Genomic DNA, 14,317 nt, shown 5'->3' on the forward strand with positions numbered 1-14,317 from the left:
CCTCCCTCCCTCCCTCCGTCCCTCCCTCCCAGTTCTTCATCGAGCCAGCGCCCCGCTGCCTGAGCGCCGCCTCTTCCCTGCTCACTCCGAGCCGCGTTATCTTTAATTCACATCATTGCGATCAGCATCAAGAGGTTTTGTCCGGAAAGCGTGAGGTTTTGGCTGCGCCTAAGCTCCGGGGACCCCGCGGGTGGAGAGAATGGTTCCAGCCAGCCAGGGTCCCCTCACACTTGAGGCAGCCCCCCTATTGTGCGCCCGTGATTGACAGGACCACGAGGCTGAGCGCGCTCGGGGGATTTTTTTTTTTTTTTCTCTTTCTATAAATGGCTTAAACCCTCGGTCTAGACGACTTACGGGGACTTTCGGGAGACAATTGCCATTTTGTTCGTTGCTGGTGAAGCTTGGCTCCTGGGCTGACCCGGAATTTAAGGAGCTCCTCCCTAAGCTGCTGGAAGATATAAAGCCAGACCTGGGACTGGGTGGGAACCTGGGACGGTCACTCTGGCTGGCGCCGGCCCGGGCGTTGGACAGTGCGGGCTTGGCTTTTCTGTCTTGTGTGATGGTGAGTCCCTTGACCAGGTCCCCGCAGTCACCACCTGGCTTTGCTTAACGGAGTTTCAATTATTTTTATTTTTAAGGACTGCAGTAATGGATGCTCGGCGCCCTGTGCCGGAGAAAGAGGCTGCGAAGCGGCTGAGACATTTAGGGTAAGGCGGCGGCGGGAGGTTGAGTTATGGAGTTAACTCATTTCAGGCTGAGACTGGGGCTGGGGAGTTTTAACTGGGTGAGTTTACTTGGATTTCTTGAATTTTAAATTACAGCCAGGGAGGGAAAAAGTTATTTGAGATTATTGCTAGCCAGTAAAACAAAATTTTATCTACCAGTAAGCTGCTTGTTTTATTTTATTAATCATGCATTTTATTGGAAAAGAGTAGATTAACGAATAGGAACCTGAGGGGGTCCTCCTCCTCCTCCTCCTCCTCCTCCTCTTCCTCCTCCACCTCCTCCTCCTGTCTCAGCTTAACCCTTCACTCTGCACAATGCCTTTTCTCCTGAGGAATCATTGAGCACATTTACATTCCAGTGTTGCGTTTTCTTTCCATCTGAATGGTATGTTTTATGTATGACTCAGACTCATGCTTCCCAGGGGAGTTATTGAAGGGAGAATGGTAAAGATTTCATCAAAGTCCCCACAGCCCATCTCCACCCTTATCTGCCAGCCCCCGGGGGTTGCAGATCTTCATGGGTGCTTGGCTCTGCCACTTTCCTGGCTCTGGTACCCACTGTCAATTGTCATCCATAGTACAGAATGTCCCTGTGACCTCACATCCTGGCAGAGTTCAGGGGGGCTGGAACTTGACTCATCAGTTTTGTACCACAGGGAACACTCAGTGTGAAGTCGAGATTGCTTTTGCTCACAAGCAATGTGCTTTAGACCAAGATTTAGTAATATATATATATACTACAGTGGATTTTGTCTGTGTGATTTCTGGTATGTTAAAGACATTCCCCTGAAGTGCCCTAGACTGCTTGACAGCTTCCGACCCAGCCTTCCTGGCATGTATGAGCCACGTGACCAGCCAGTAGAGGCAGGGGTCAGTTCTCTGAGCACCTCTAGGACCCTGTTCTACGCTATGAAAAGTTTGGGGTCTACTGGCTGTCCTAGAACGCCACGTAAACCAGTCTGGCCTTGGACTCTTGCAAACCTTTCTAAGACAAAGATTCAGTAAATCAAGTTCTCAACAGAAATTATTGTATGTTTTTCAACTGAAAGGACTTTATGCTTTTATATAAAGTGCTCAAGGCAAGGTAGAGCTCATAGTGATGATTGTGCATTTAACAACTGAGGTGTATTCAGAACTTGGCTGTGTGTATTGATACCGGCCCTCTGTATAGCAGTAGCAAAGCTTGACCACTGCTAGGTTTTTATTGGAAGCACCATCTTGGTTTTGCAAGGTGCCAGCTGTTGAACCAAGGCCCTTGCACACGCCGAACTAGGAGCGTCTATTACTGAGTCACACCCTTAGCCTGGGTTCCTGCTTTGAAGTTTCCTGTCTGTCTCTCTTTTCTGACCTACCTTTACCTTCCAGGTCTCTCCTAGGCCCTGACCTTTCCCACTGTGAGGGGTCCCGTTAAAGCGATGGTGAGATTTTCTACCTGGTCCCAGAAAGCAGTTATCTTAAAAAAAAAAAAAAAAAAATCTAATTCTTTAAGAGTTAATTTTTTTTTCATTTAAACTTTTTTCATGCATTTGTTTATTATTGCGGGAGTGTGGCATGGTGTGTGTGGGTGTCTGAGGGCATGTGGAGGACCGGTTCCCCCTTTCCCACCACGACTTGGCTCTGTGGAGGGAGCAAGCAGTCGGCCAGGCTTGTGCACCTCACCCTCCCTGCAGGCCCTTTTCCTCGCTTCTTTCTTTTTCTTGACGTAATTTATTTATTTTCATCTTATGCGCATTGGTGTTTCGCCTGCATGCATGTCTGTGTGAAGGCGTCAGCTCTTGGATTTACAGACAGTTGTGAGCTGCCATGTGGGTTCTGGGAATTGACCCTGGGTCCTCCAGAAGAGCAGTCAGTGCTCTTAACTGCTGAGCCATCTCTCCAGCTACCTCATTATTTTTGTAAAGATTTATTTTTAATTGTGTGTGTAAGTCAGAGCACATGTATGTGAGTGCCCTTGGAGACTAGATCCATTGGATTCTCTGGAAGTGCAGGTACAGATGGTTGTGAGCCCCTTGACATGGGTGCTGGGAATCAAACCTGGGTCCTCTGGAAGAAGAGCCTGCCCTCCTGGCTGGTGAGCCATCTCTCTAGCTCCCCTCATCTCATTCTTGTATGGGGCTGCTCTATTGCCTCTGAGTTTTGCTATGGACTCCAGGGTCCTCGTGGAGAGAGATGAGCTCTCTGCATCCTGGATTCCCCTGACTGAGGCCAAAGCTGTAGGCTTTCCTTCTTTAGACCTTGTGTTCTCAGAGAGGATCCGTAAAAAGCAGGGGCTCTTTCCCAGTGACGCAGAAAGCAGTGAAGGAGCTCACTGCAGAGCCGCTGCAGACAAGGATCTGGGCAAGTTTAGTTGTTTCCAGTGTGGAAAGTGCTCAGGTGCCTTCTCATCTTGGGCATCACGCCAAAAAGTGTTCTCCCCTTTTAAATGAAAATGTTTTTATATTTGTTTGTTCACTAATTTTGTGTGTGTGTGTGCTCTCTACTTATTTAAAGACTATCATCTAGATCACATTTCAAAATGGACCCAGAACCTCCAATGGGCCAAGGGTGGGATAATTTGCTCAAAAAAAAAAAAAAAAAAAAGTTTCAAATGTGGTTTTTAGCTGGGCAGATAAATTGAGAACCAAGCGCTCTTTCCCAGCTGAGCTCACAGGCCTGAGGGCCCAGGCCTGGAAAATCACTGGTGTGGAAATGGAGAAGCCTGGTGATGCAGGAAAAAGTCGGCATTGCTCAATTCTCTCAGCTACATCTTCTCGCCCTAGCTGCCATTCTTCTTCAACTGCTAAGTCACCAGGAAATACAGAGTCTTGCCTCTGCAGGATCCCTGGTGACGGTCCCTCCCACAGGCTGGTGCTTGCAGTGGTGTGATGAGTGAGGCCTCCTGTGCCTGCGGAGCTCGTGACAATCGTGACAATCGACATTCCTGGGGAGGAGAGAGCAAAAGCTATGGTCTCAGCTAAACAGAGCCAGAGGTCTCAGAGTTGGAATGTGATTGGTGTGTAGGGACAGAGCCATCCATCTTGGGCCATCCCTGGCCTGTCTTTCCCAACTGCAGCAGCCATGGGACCTCTGTGACCTTTTCCCTTTTCTTCCTCTCATTCCTCCCTGTATTCCTGCCACAAGGGTCTTTGCTATGTCCTACTCGTTCATCTTCCTGAAATGCATTACTCCTAGGTATGCAGACATCCTGCTCTCCACATTCAAGACTGCTCAGAGACGCTAGGCTGGCCTCTGCAAAGCCACACCCAACCTGCCCTGCCAGTTCTCCTCAGTTACTTTAAATCTTAAGCGCATTAGTCACCTTTTGATCTAGTTTTCTGGTTATTTTTTCCCTTTGCCAGCAGAACAGGGACTTGTTTCTAATGACTAGTGCCATTATAGCTACAGAGTAGCTCACAAATACTAGGTGAGGTGTGGATAGTGTGCCTCTGGCTGGCTTACAGTGACACTGTGCAACAAGCAAGGGCTGGGCCTACAGCAGTGTCGATACATTCTATATACTCCCTGAGCCACCATGCCTCCCCAGTTAAAGCTTATATATAAAATTCAAGGGGCTGGAGAGATGGCTCAGTGGTTAAGAGCATTGTCTGCTCTTCCAGAGGTCCTGAGTTCAATTCCCAGCAACCGCACAGTGCCTCACAACCATCTATAACATGATCTGGTGCCCTCTTCTGACACCCATTTGTACATGCAGATCGAGCACTCATACATAAAATATATAAATTAAAAAATGAATAAAATTCAAAACGCTAAGAATATTAGGAGAATAATGACAGCCAGGAAGAAGAAAACGTGGCTACCCTCAGTTTCTATGATGCAAAGCCAGAGTTTTACTTTCAAAATATCCTAATTTAGGTAGTAATTGAAAAGTGTTGGTAAGGTTTATCTTTTTAAGCTTGAGGGCAGTTTTATTAATGTTCAAGAGGGAAGAGCAGGGCAGGCAAGCTGTAAATCTTGGTAGCTGCCTGGAAGAGAGAGATGGATAAAGGGAGGAGAGGAAGCCTTCCTCGCTCTATAAAGCTGTTTATTGTCGTCTGTTTATTTCAGGAAGAGGCATGGTAGAGCCTGGAAGTGCAGTAAAGATAAAAGGATCATGTGCAGTCATCTCCAGGTTAAGATGGAGCTGGTTTATAGTGATTGGGAGAGGGAAAGTTCCCCTTATCTTTTGAAGAGTTGTGCGCATCCTTGATTACGTCATGTAAAAAAAGTCAAGGCATGGATGGCTCAGGGGGTAAAAACGATTGCAGTGTGAGCCTGGCACCTCATGTTTGATTCCAAGTACGCATGATGGAAGGAGAGAACCGAATCCTGAAGGTTGTCCTCTGACCCCGACCCGGATGTTGTGGCTTGCCCACACCGTGCATATCACATGTGTGTACATACAATAATAAATAAACATGTAAAAAGCCAATGCCTATTGGCTTTGCAGTGTTTAAGGTATGCCTGGAATTCAGTGTCCCCTTTCAGCGGGAACTGTGTGTCTGTCTGTAACTTTGCTGACAATCTTATTGTCAGACACTGCGGGTGGGGCTGGTGGTGTATGGAAGTCTGCAGAGCGCTTGCTGACTGAGCGCCAGAGAGACCTGAGCAATGGCACACGCCTGTAGCTCTCAGGAGGTGGAGGTTCGACAAAATGCAGAACTACCCTCAGCTGTGGAGAGTTGTCAGCCTGAGAGACAAGAAACTGACAGGATCCTCCCCTGCCCCAGGCATACACGCACACATGCACCAAGGAACACCAAAAGCTATCTCCATCGCTGGTTGTTTTGTTTGCTTGTTTGTCTTCCTGTTCTGTAGCTGCTCTCAGTGATCAGAACTGAGGCGACCTTGGGCATCTGTGATGGCCCAACTGGCTTTGTGGAGAAAGGCTGAGTTTCCTGCTGCCCTTGTTTCTGCTTCGCTGAATAGCAGGGCTTTTGTTTGCAGTCTCCTCTCCCCAGAACAGAGGGTTTGTATGTGAAGCTCCATTCTCTGCTCGGCATCCTCAGAGGAGATCACTTCTTTGCTGTGTATATCTCTGCTGGGCATCTGCATCTGGAGGAGTCCTGTGCCTGGAAGACCTGGGGAGACGGAGCAGCCAGGGCTCAGCCTTGAAGACCCTTCACTGCAGTGAGGCCTGGAGGCCGCCCCTTTCCGAACCGTCTGTCGAGTCTGGTGGGACTGGGGAGCAGACCCTCCTCTCCTTCCCGAATCATTTCCCACTTCTCCCATGTTGGCCCATCCCCGAAGCTGGCTTCTCACACCATTAGAACCAAAGTCGCTGCTGAGGTTTGTGAGTTAGCCTTGCTACCTCGGCTGTCCTGGTACTTGCTCTGTAGCCCAGGCTGGCCTCACATTTGTGGCTCTCCTCTTTCAGCCTCCAGGGTACAGGGATTTAGATTCATTTTATTGGTGCATGTGGAGGGCAGGAAGCCAGCGTCCCATCCCCGGGAACTGTGGATTTATGAATGGTTATGAACTACTCTGTGGGTGCTGGCAATCAAACCTAGGTCCTCTGCAAGGGCAACAAGTGCTTGTTTCCACTGAGCCAGCTCTCCAGCTCCTCCATGTTGTTTTTGTTTATTTGTTTTTTTTAATTACAGTTATTTACTGTGGGGGGGGGCGTGCCACTGTGCTTGCATAAAGGTCAGAGGACGACGTGTGGGCATCAGTTCTCAGTTCTCTCCATCCACCGTGTGGGTCTCAGGGATCAAGCTCAGGTTTTCCAGCGTGGTGGCAGGTGCCGTCACCAGCGGATCCATCTTGCCAGCCCTGATGCGGAGATGTTTGACCGCCTGGCTGAACTCCTAGCACAGGCTTGACCTATTTGGTTCTCACCGTGTTGCAGTGTTGTATCTGGGTTGTCGTTTGAGACTTGTTTTTTTTGGCAAGGTTGTGAACCTCCTGCCTACCTTTCAGTGATAGTGGGGTCAACCCCAGGGCCTCACCCCAGCTGAAGCAAGTCCTCAGACACCCTAGTGTTAAACTCTGGGCTAGTTTGTGTCAGCCTTGGCGGATGCCATTCACGTTTGGCCCTTTGGACATCGAGCCAGAGCAGTGTGGGCTCCAGTCACTTCCCCTTCACAGCGCTCCTTTTTCCTCTCCAGGCCAAAGACCTCATCATCACACCAGCCACCGTCTTAAAGGAAAAGCCTGCCCCCAGCTCGCTGGTGTTTGGAACCTTGTTTACCGACCACATGCTGACGGTGGAGTGGTCCTCCGTGTCGGGATGGGAGAAGCCTCACATTAGGCCTTTTGAAAACCTGTCCATACATCCTGCTGCTTCGGTTCTGCACTACTCTGTGGAGGTGAGTTCTTGGGAGCCGCCCTGGGCTGTAATTCACTCCCCGGTTGGTTTGCAGGCTTCTCTGGGGTGGGACAGGCCCTACTGTCTTCACTGGAGGTTGTTGTAAACGTCTTCAAACTTCTGCTGCCAAATGGATTGAGGATAAGTCTAAGGACTAGTTTTGCAGGCTTTATTGGTTTATCTATATTGCTAGTAAAAAAAATGTGTGTGTGTGTGTGTGTGTGTGTGTGTGTGTGTGTGTGTGGTGTGGTGTATGCATATTAACTTAGAACCTACAAAAAGGATGGTTAGGGAAATTAGAAGTTCAAGTGTGGCCATGAGTGTAATCTCAGCATTTGGCAGGGCTGGGTAGAAGGTTCAAGGCTAGCCTAGACTGTGTAGTTCTTTCTGGGTCAGCCCAGGCCACAGAATGATACCTCAGGGAACCCCAAAGTGTGAGTATTGGAATTTTAAGTCCCCCCCTTTTTTTCTCAGATCCTTGCATGATTGAGAAGGGCCATAGGATGGGATATCCAGGCTCACTGCTTTCTCGTGCCAGCCTGTGGTCTTGCTTATGGGATGGAACTGAATGTGCTCCTTCATGCTTGAGTGTTTGGAGAATCCATTTCTTGGTTCTCTGCTGATATAGTTTACCCGGTCCATAGAACATTGCCCCAGAATATTTCATTTTATTCTGTTTTCACACAAAGGATGGCTTCTTCCAGAATTTTGAAGGTGCTAAAAATAAACAGTGATCTACTAAGGGACTGAAAAAAATGACCGTAGGCAAAACATGAATAGCAATGGTAAAATAATCATTCCTGAAAATTGAATTCCAACATGATGGGTTTTTTACAGAGCTTGTCCTTTATATCTAGACCATTCTTATTTAGTTATTTGTGTTCAGAGTTCAGATTTTCCATCATAACTTAGAAATCACCCATTCACTGATCTGAAGTGAGAATCATGGGCTGGGAGATGACTTAGTGGTTAAGAGCACTGGTTGCTCTTACAGAGGTCCCAAGTTCCGTTCTCAGCGCCCACATCAGGCAGCACACAACTCCAGCTGCAAGGGGACCAGATGCACTCTTCATGGCTCTGGGCAAGCACACACTCATGAACAGATAGGCATGCACACACACACATTAAAAAGCTTTAAAACAGAAAAGAGCAAATGTTTCAAATAAAAAAGAATTCAGGGTGTAGAAGCACCAGGGGAACAGAGCTCAAGTTCTGTCTCAGTTGCTCCCTGGAAGCTTATGGAACTTGTCATAATGATTTATGATCTAACACCTTTGTGTCATTTATGATTTAATACATTTGTTTATGATAGGTAGGGATGGTGTCTTTAACTATTTTGTTTGTGTTTATTTGTTGTTGGGTGATGTATGCCCTGTATCTGTGTGAACATTAGGGGATAACTTGTGGGAACTGAGCTGCCCTTAAGTGGGTCTCTGTGTTTGAACTCAGCTCATCACACTTCAAAACAAAGACCTTTCCCTGAGGAGCCATCTTGCCCACCCCATGGAGGCTCTGTGTTCTTGAAAGTGTGAGTCAGGCAGTTCGCTGAGGCTATGGAGCACTGGTTCTCAACCTTCCTAACTCTGTGACCCTTCGCAGTCCTTCATGGTGTGGTGACCCCCAGCTGTAAAGTCATTTCGTTGCTGCTTCATAACTGTAATTTTGCTGCTGTTATGAATCAACGTAAGCACGTGATTCGCAGGATATCTGGTAGGAGACTCCTGTGAAAGGGTCGTTAGGCCCCTCCTCCCCAAAGGTTTGCAGCCAGCAGCTAAGAGGCTGAGAACCGCTGCTGCCAAGCAGTGGTGCGGTGCTGAGGGAGAGCGCAGACAACTTCTGCAGGGAGCTGTCCGTGCCGCCCAAAGGCTGGGCCAGGCTCTGTCTTTCCAGCGAGTGACTAAGTATGCAGCAAGCACAGAGTAAAAGAATGATAGCAGGTAGCAGCTACAGAGACTCGGTTGACAAAGAGTGAAGTGTCCTCAGGTTGGGGCTGTCCCCCATTGAGAGGACAAGCTGAAGTCATGTTGCTAAATTGTCACTAAATGGGTCACAGCACCCAGTAGGAAGGCCTGGGGGGTATCTGTTGGTCAGACCACCCTGAATGCTCCAGACCTGTGTGATCTGGGGTGCTCAGTAGGGTTGGGCCTGGCTGGTAGTTGTGTGGAGAGGTGGTCAGGGGAGCAGACAGGCTGAAGTTCCCGGCTGGAAGCAGCCTGATCTCTCCTTGAACCAGCCTCTGGCTTCAGATTCCCACTGCAGGCATGTTCCTGTGGGATAAACAGTGGTAAGGCTGTTAGAAATGTTTTACTTCCCAGCTCTTCTCAAGGACACAGTGTCTTTGCTGGTTTTTTTTTCCCCCTCTCTGTCAGGGTGGGGTTGTCTGCCTGCTCCAGGTTTGGAGGACGCTTGGAGTAAGCACTCGAGTCTGAAGTGGGAGGGGCCAGCCTTGACTCTAGGGTCAACCACACTTTACCAATACAGTGTGCATTGTGTGACCCTTGACCCAGGAGTGGCCTTTGTTCTAGAAGACTATCAAATGGCTTCTTAGTACCTTTTGTTTTGCTTTCTAAGGACAGGATCTCATATAGCCCAGGCTAGTTTCCAGTTCATGGTATAGCTTAAACTGGCCTTGAACTCACGGTTCTCCAGCCTTACCTCCCAGGTACGAGGATTACAGGGATGCACTGCTATGGCCATCAGGATTTAGGGTTCTTAGTTTCATTCCCAGCTGCTTGGCCTGGGCTATTATGATATGAATGTCAAGCTCTTTGCATCAAATGGCAGATGAATAGACCATTCCCTTTCAGGGAAGGCTGTTGGTGGCCTTTAGGACCCTGATTCTTGGTTTCTGATTATCATTAATTTTTGAGGCTGTGCAGTCTAACTGCATAGCACCACCTTCTAGGAGCTGCTGGCCTTTAAGAAGTGAATTAGGAAGAATTAAGGTTATTTCAGAGATTTAAAAATTTTGGGTTTTGGAGTAGATCAACTGAAATTTCAGTTTGGCTGAAATTTCAGGCTGGCTCCATGGCAATCCTCCTGGCTCAGCCCTCCAAATGCTGGGATCACAGCTAATTAAAAAAAAAAAAAAGTCAGGTGTGGGATGGAGTTTAGTGTTGAACACTTGCCTTGAATAAAGACCCACGTCCCACCTCTAGCCTGAAAACACAAGCAAAACAAAAAATAGCCTCAAATTGCAGCTATTCTGCCACAGAGTAAAGCCACAAGCTTCTCCGTATTATTAGTGAGCTTGTGAAACACAGCAGTCCTTCATGTGGCTTGATGGCTAGACTGTGTTATCAGAAATATCTCCTCTAAGAACCAGATTGGACCTGACACTGCTTGTGTGGCCAAGAACCTGAGACAGCCCAGAGGCCTAGGGTAAATGCCAAATAAAATGACTCCTAATGATACTCTGCTATACTCACAGAGCAGTGCCTTGCTCACCTTCCATCTGAGAAGCTTCCCCTGTAGCAGATGGGAACAGAGGCAGGGACCCACAGGCAGACAATGTGTAAAAACTGAGAGTGCTTGGAACACTCAGGGCCTAAATGGAATGTCTCCATCAAATCACCCCTCAGAGCTCAGGGAACCCCCTGACCTCTACCCTCTCTACCCACCCAGAGCCAGTGGAGGACACTAGAAAAACAAGGTCCTCTAAATCAACGTGAGCAAAGTCGGTGTGAACTCACAGAGACTGAGGCAGCAGCACAGGGCCTGCAGGGGTCTGCACCAGGCTTCCAGTTTAGTCCTGGGGTGCAAATGAGTGGGTGTCTGATCCTGTGCCTTCTCTTCTTTTCCTTCTGTTTACTTTGTTACTTTGTTACTGATACTTTGTCCAATTCTGATGTTAGTTTTTGTTTCATCTTGTTATATTTTATTATATTACTATTGCTTAGAAGACTTTCTTTTCTAATGAGAGACAGGAAGGAAGGTGAGGGGGTGCTGGGAGGAGTAAAGGGAGGAAAAACTGTAATCAAGATATAGTATGTAAGAAAAAAACTATTTTCAATAAAAGGGGAAATAAAGAGCTGGATTGTGGGAGGGACACAAATAGGTCCTTATAGAATGCTCCATTATCACACATGAAGCTCTGGGTTTGAGAGCTGCACTCTTGTCTGTAAATACCCATGCTGCTGTGCAGGGTCCCCACTGAGACAGGCAGTGGCTCAGGCCCACTTGGGCAGGATGTATTATGAGATATTTTAAAAATGCCATGCAGTCAACAGACCTGGAATGAAGAGAGAAAGAGAGAGAGAGACAGACTGAGAACTACAGTCAGTAGGAGAGGGAGAAGAGAAAGAGGAGCATGGCACCTCCCCCACCCCAAGAAAAAGTCAGAGGGGAAGGAAGAGTAGAGACACTGAGGCAGAGAGAGTGCAGGAGAGACGATGTGGCAGGTTGGCCCTTTCATGTCTGGTGCACAGCCAAGCCATATCTGCCACACACCTGGCACCTGGCATCGGCATGTGATGGCATCGTAGGTTGCTAAGCCACCTAGGAGTGGGCTAGTGCATTGGCTTGTGGACTAACATTTCTTCCATTTCCTATAATTAAAAAAAAGAAGAGGTAGTGAGGAGGAGCGGTGAGGCAGGGATGGGGACGTTGGACTGCTCGTGCAAGGCAAGTCAACGTGTATACACGTGGGTTTGTTGGGGGCAGCTCTTGGTTGCCATGCAAGGGCGTGAGAGAGGGGGAAACAGCAAGAGCACCAAAATGTCCAGATTACATGGTGAGGAGGAGGGGAAGCCCTGCCCTGGAAAGTTCAGGGCTGAGGGTGGGGTTTGCCAGCCATGCATTGCAGTAGATAAGAACCAAGGAATGCTGGGAGAACCTGGAGCTGTTTGTCCCAGGCCTGAAGCACACCTTTCCAGCCTTTTGTTGATAATAAATGGATAATGGGGGAATAAATTAATCATCTTTGTCTACTTCCTGCTGACACTGGGTTGGTGATAGGGAGACCAAAAGGCTGAAATGTTGGCCAAGCCCAGGAAGAGCAGGCTGTCTTGTTGCTACCCAGGATCTGTGAGAACATCTATGGCTGAGAGAGTGCAGGTCTGGCGAGGTTGGACTGGAGCACCTGTGGGTAGCTGCTTTGGTGCTGTGTTGGGGCTAGGAAACACCTGGCAGGGTACTGGAACATATATATGGGAAGAAGACAAAATTGAGTAGGTTACAAAGAAAAATTCTTTAGGGTGTACATTTGAAACTTTAGGGAGAGAGAGCAGAGGGAAGGTTTGGAGCAAAGAAGAAAAAAAAAAAACTTGAACATGGGATTCTCTGTTTACCCAATCACTGGTAGTAATTTGTCATCTAAGGGACATTGAGGCCAAGTTGGGTTGCAGAGGCATGTAAGCTTGGAAGCCCTTAATGCGGGCACTCTAAAATTCCCCAGAAGAGAACCCAATGGAAGCTTGGAGGAACAGATGAATGGGCTGTACCCATTGGGCAGGTCAGTGGCCTGTCTGAGACATCCCAAGGACAAGGTTTGACTCAGGAGATTGGTACAACCTATTCCACCAGCTCATCAGTGTTGGTCAGAGGCCAAGGCCCAGTTGCCTGTGGCGGACACCATTTACCTAGCGCTAGGTTTCCGTAGATTTAGAGGGGAAGGAAGTGAAACTGTGTAAGTAGAGGGAAGATCTCACCCATGGAACCCAAGGTCCTAGGTAAGGATGTAGGTTGCTAGGGAGCATTTACGCCGATCAGAAGGGAAGACTCACCAGTCAGCCAGTGTTGGGTGCAGGAATGTGGCGAGCAGGTAGCCAGAAAAGGGGAGTCCCAAAAGCAGGGAAAGGAGGAGGAATCCCGTCCTTTGAGATAGGTAATAGGGACAGTACCGTATCTGGAGTGCAATTGATCTTAGCGGTAGATACGGCTGGATTTCCTGTAGCTTCTAAGAATCCCTTTCAAGTTTACAGAGGAGATAAACGTTAGACATGTTAGCATCGCCACTGTAGTCTTCAGTGTATGCACTGTAGAAAACGGCAGTAGGCATACAGCTTTGTGTTAACAGCATCAACAGTCTTTAAGGTGAGTCTGGTAACAAGGCAGACTCTCTAGACCTGACAGCAGCAGTTCTAGGAGTGAGGCTTAAGGCCTGTCTTAGCCATCAACATAATCAGAGACCTGAGAAGGATGAATTGTTATCTAAATAAATCTATGTTTCTATCAAAAAGACAGCGATGACTAGTGAGTCATAGTCCATTATCTGGACAGTTATCAGGCTCCTGTGGTTTTCATGGCAATGTGGCCAGGGACAGTCTGGCCATCAGGCACAGAGGACGAGAGGCTTTCTCTGTGGAGGAACATGTGAGAGACTGACCTCACTTCACTTTTCAGCAATGACTCTCCAGGTGTTCAGTTTGTCCACAGTTCAGGCTGGGCCCTAGCGAGGGTGAGAAGTTGGGGAAGTCTTGCCCAGTGGTTAGCATACCACAGTCCAGAGCTGAAGTCGTCTGTCAGTACTCGACTCTTCTCGGAGACCTTGGGGAGCTACTGCTAGGATTTGGGACTCCCTCTGTCACAATACGTTTAAGCACGTTAAATGCTATATTCAGCAGATCTCTGAGAGGTCTGAAGGCCAGCATATTTGAGTTAGGCAATCTAAGCCTGTACTTAGTTATCTGCTCTAAACCACACCTTGCAAACATAAAACAGAATTCTATGATCTGTGATTATACATATTCTGTAGGTATATGTATACATATACATATTCTGTAGGTATATGTACTACATAAAGATTAATCCTTCAATCAATAAAAAGCCACTCAATCATTAAAGACTAAGACTTTAGGTTTCATCCCTGTGAAGTTGGAGCCTTAAAAAAACATAAACATAGTCCATAAAGAGAGAGCATAACAGGTTTTTGTACGACGTAGTTTATAAAAGCTCTACAGCACATAAAAGTCTAAGGCTATAATTTAGAAAACAAGACTAAACATACTTCTAGGGCAATGATTATTTTTTAAAAAAATGTTTTGAGAGTGAAGATAAGAGCATAATGACCACGTTTTAATACCGTAAACAAGTGAGTACCCCTAAAATTAATGTATCTCAATTTAGGGTATCTTTGGAATCATATCATAGTTTAACAGAACTAGACAAAAACTCTTACCTAGTAACCCTGAGTTATGAGTTTTAGAATCAATAATGTAGTAGAACAGTATAAAACAATTATAAAATTACATTTGAATTTATTATACCAAATCTATTAGCCAAAAAGCCTAATGGTGAACCTTGATCACAGACAGGAGAAACAGCCTTCCTTCCTTCCTTCCTTCCTTCCTTCCTTCCTTCCTTCCTTCCT

General features: G+C 47.3%; 1 protein-coding gene across 5 annotated transcripts in view; it reads left to right on the forward strand.

Moving 5' to 3' along the window:
* The window catches only part of Bcat1 (branched chain amino acid transaminase 1), a 68,736-nt gene that overhangs the window by 21,843 nt on the left and 32,576 nt on the right, over positions 1–14,317 (forward strand). For 3 of the 5 annotated variants that reach the window (XM_055605600.1, XM_055605599.1, XM_055605603.1), the window contains exons 2-3: positions 639–707; positions 6,809–7,009. In XM_055605600.1, coding sequence (XP_055461575.1) covers positions 639–707; positions 6,809–7,009 — 270 coding nt within the window. Of the gene's footprint in view, positions 1–173; positions 563–638; positions 708–2,090; positions 2,144–6,808; positions 7,010–14,317 lie in introns of those variants that run through there. The other 2 variants (XM_055605601.1, XM_055605602.1) reach the window with 2 other exon arrangements.

Source organism: Psammomys obesus, unplaced genomic scaffold, assembly GCF_907164565.1.
Source record: "Psammomys obesus unplaced genomic scaffold, mPsaObe1.curated_primary_1811, whole genome shotgun sequence".
Classification (NCBI taxonomy): Eukaryota; Metazoa; Chordata; class Mammalia; order Rodentia; family Muridae; genus Psammomys; species Psammomys obesus.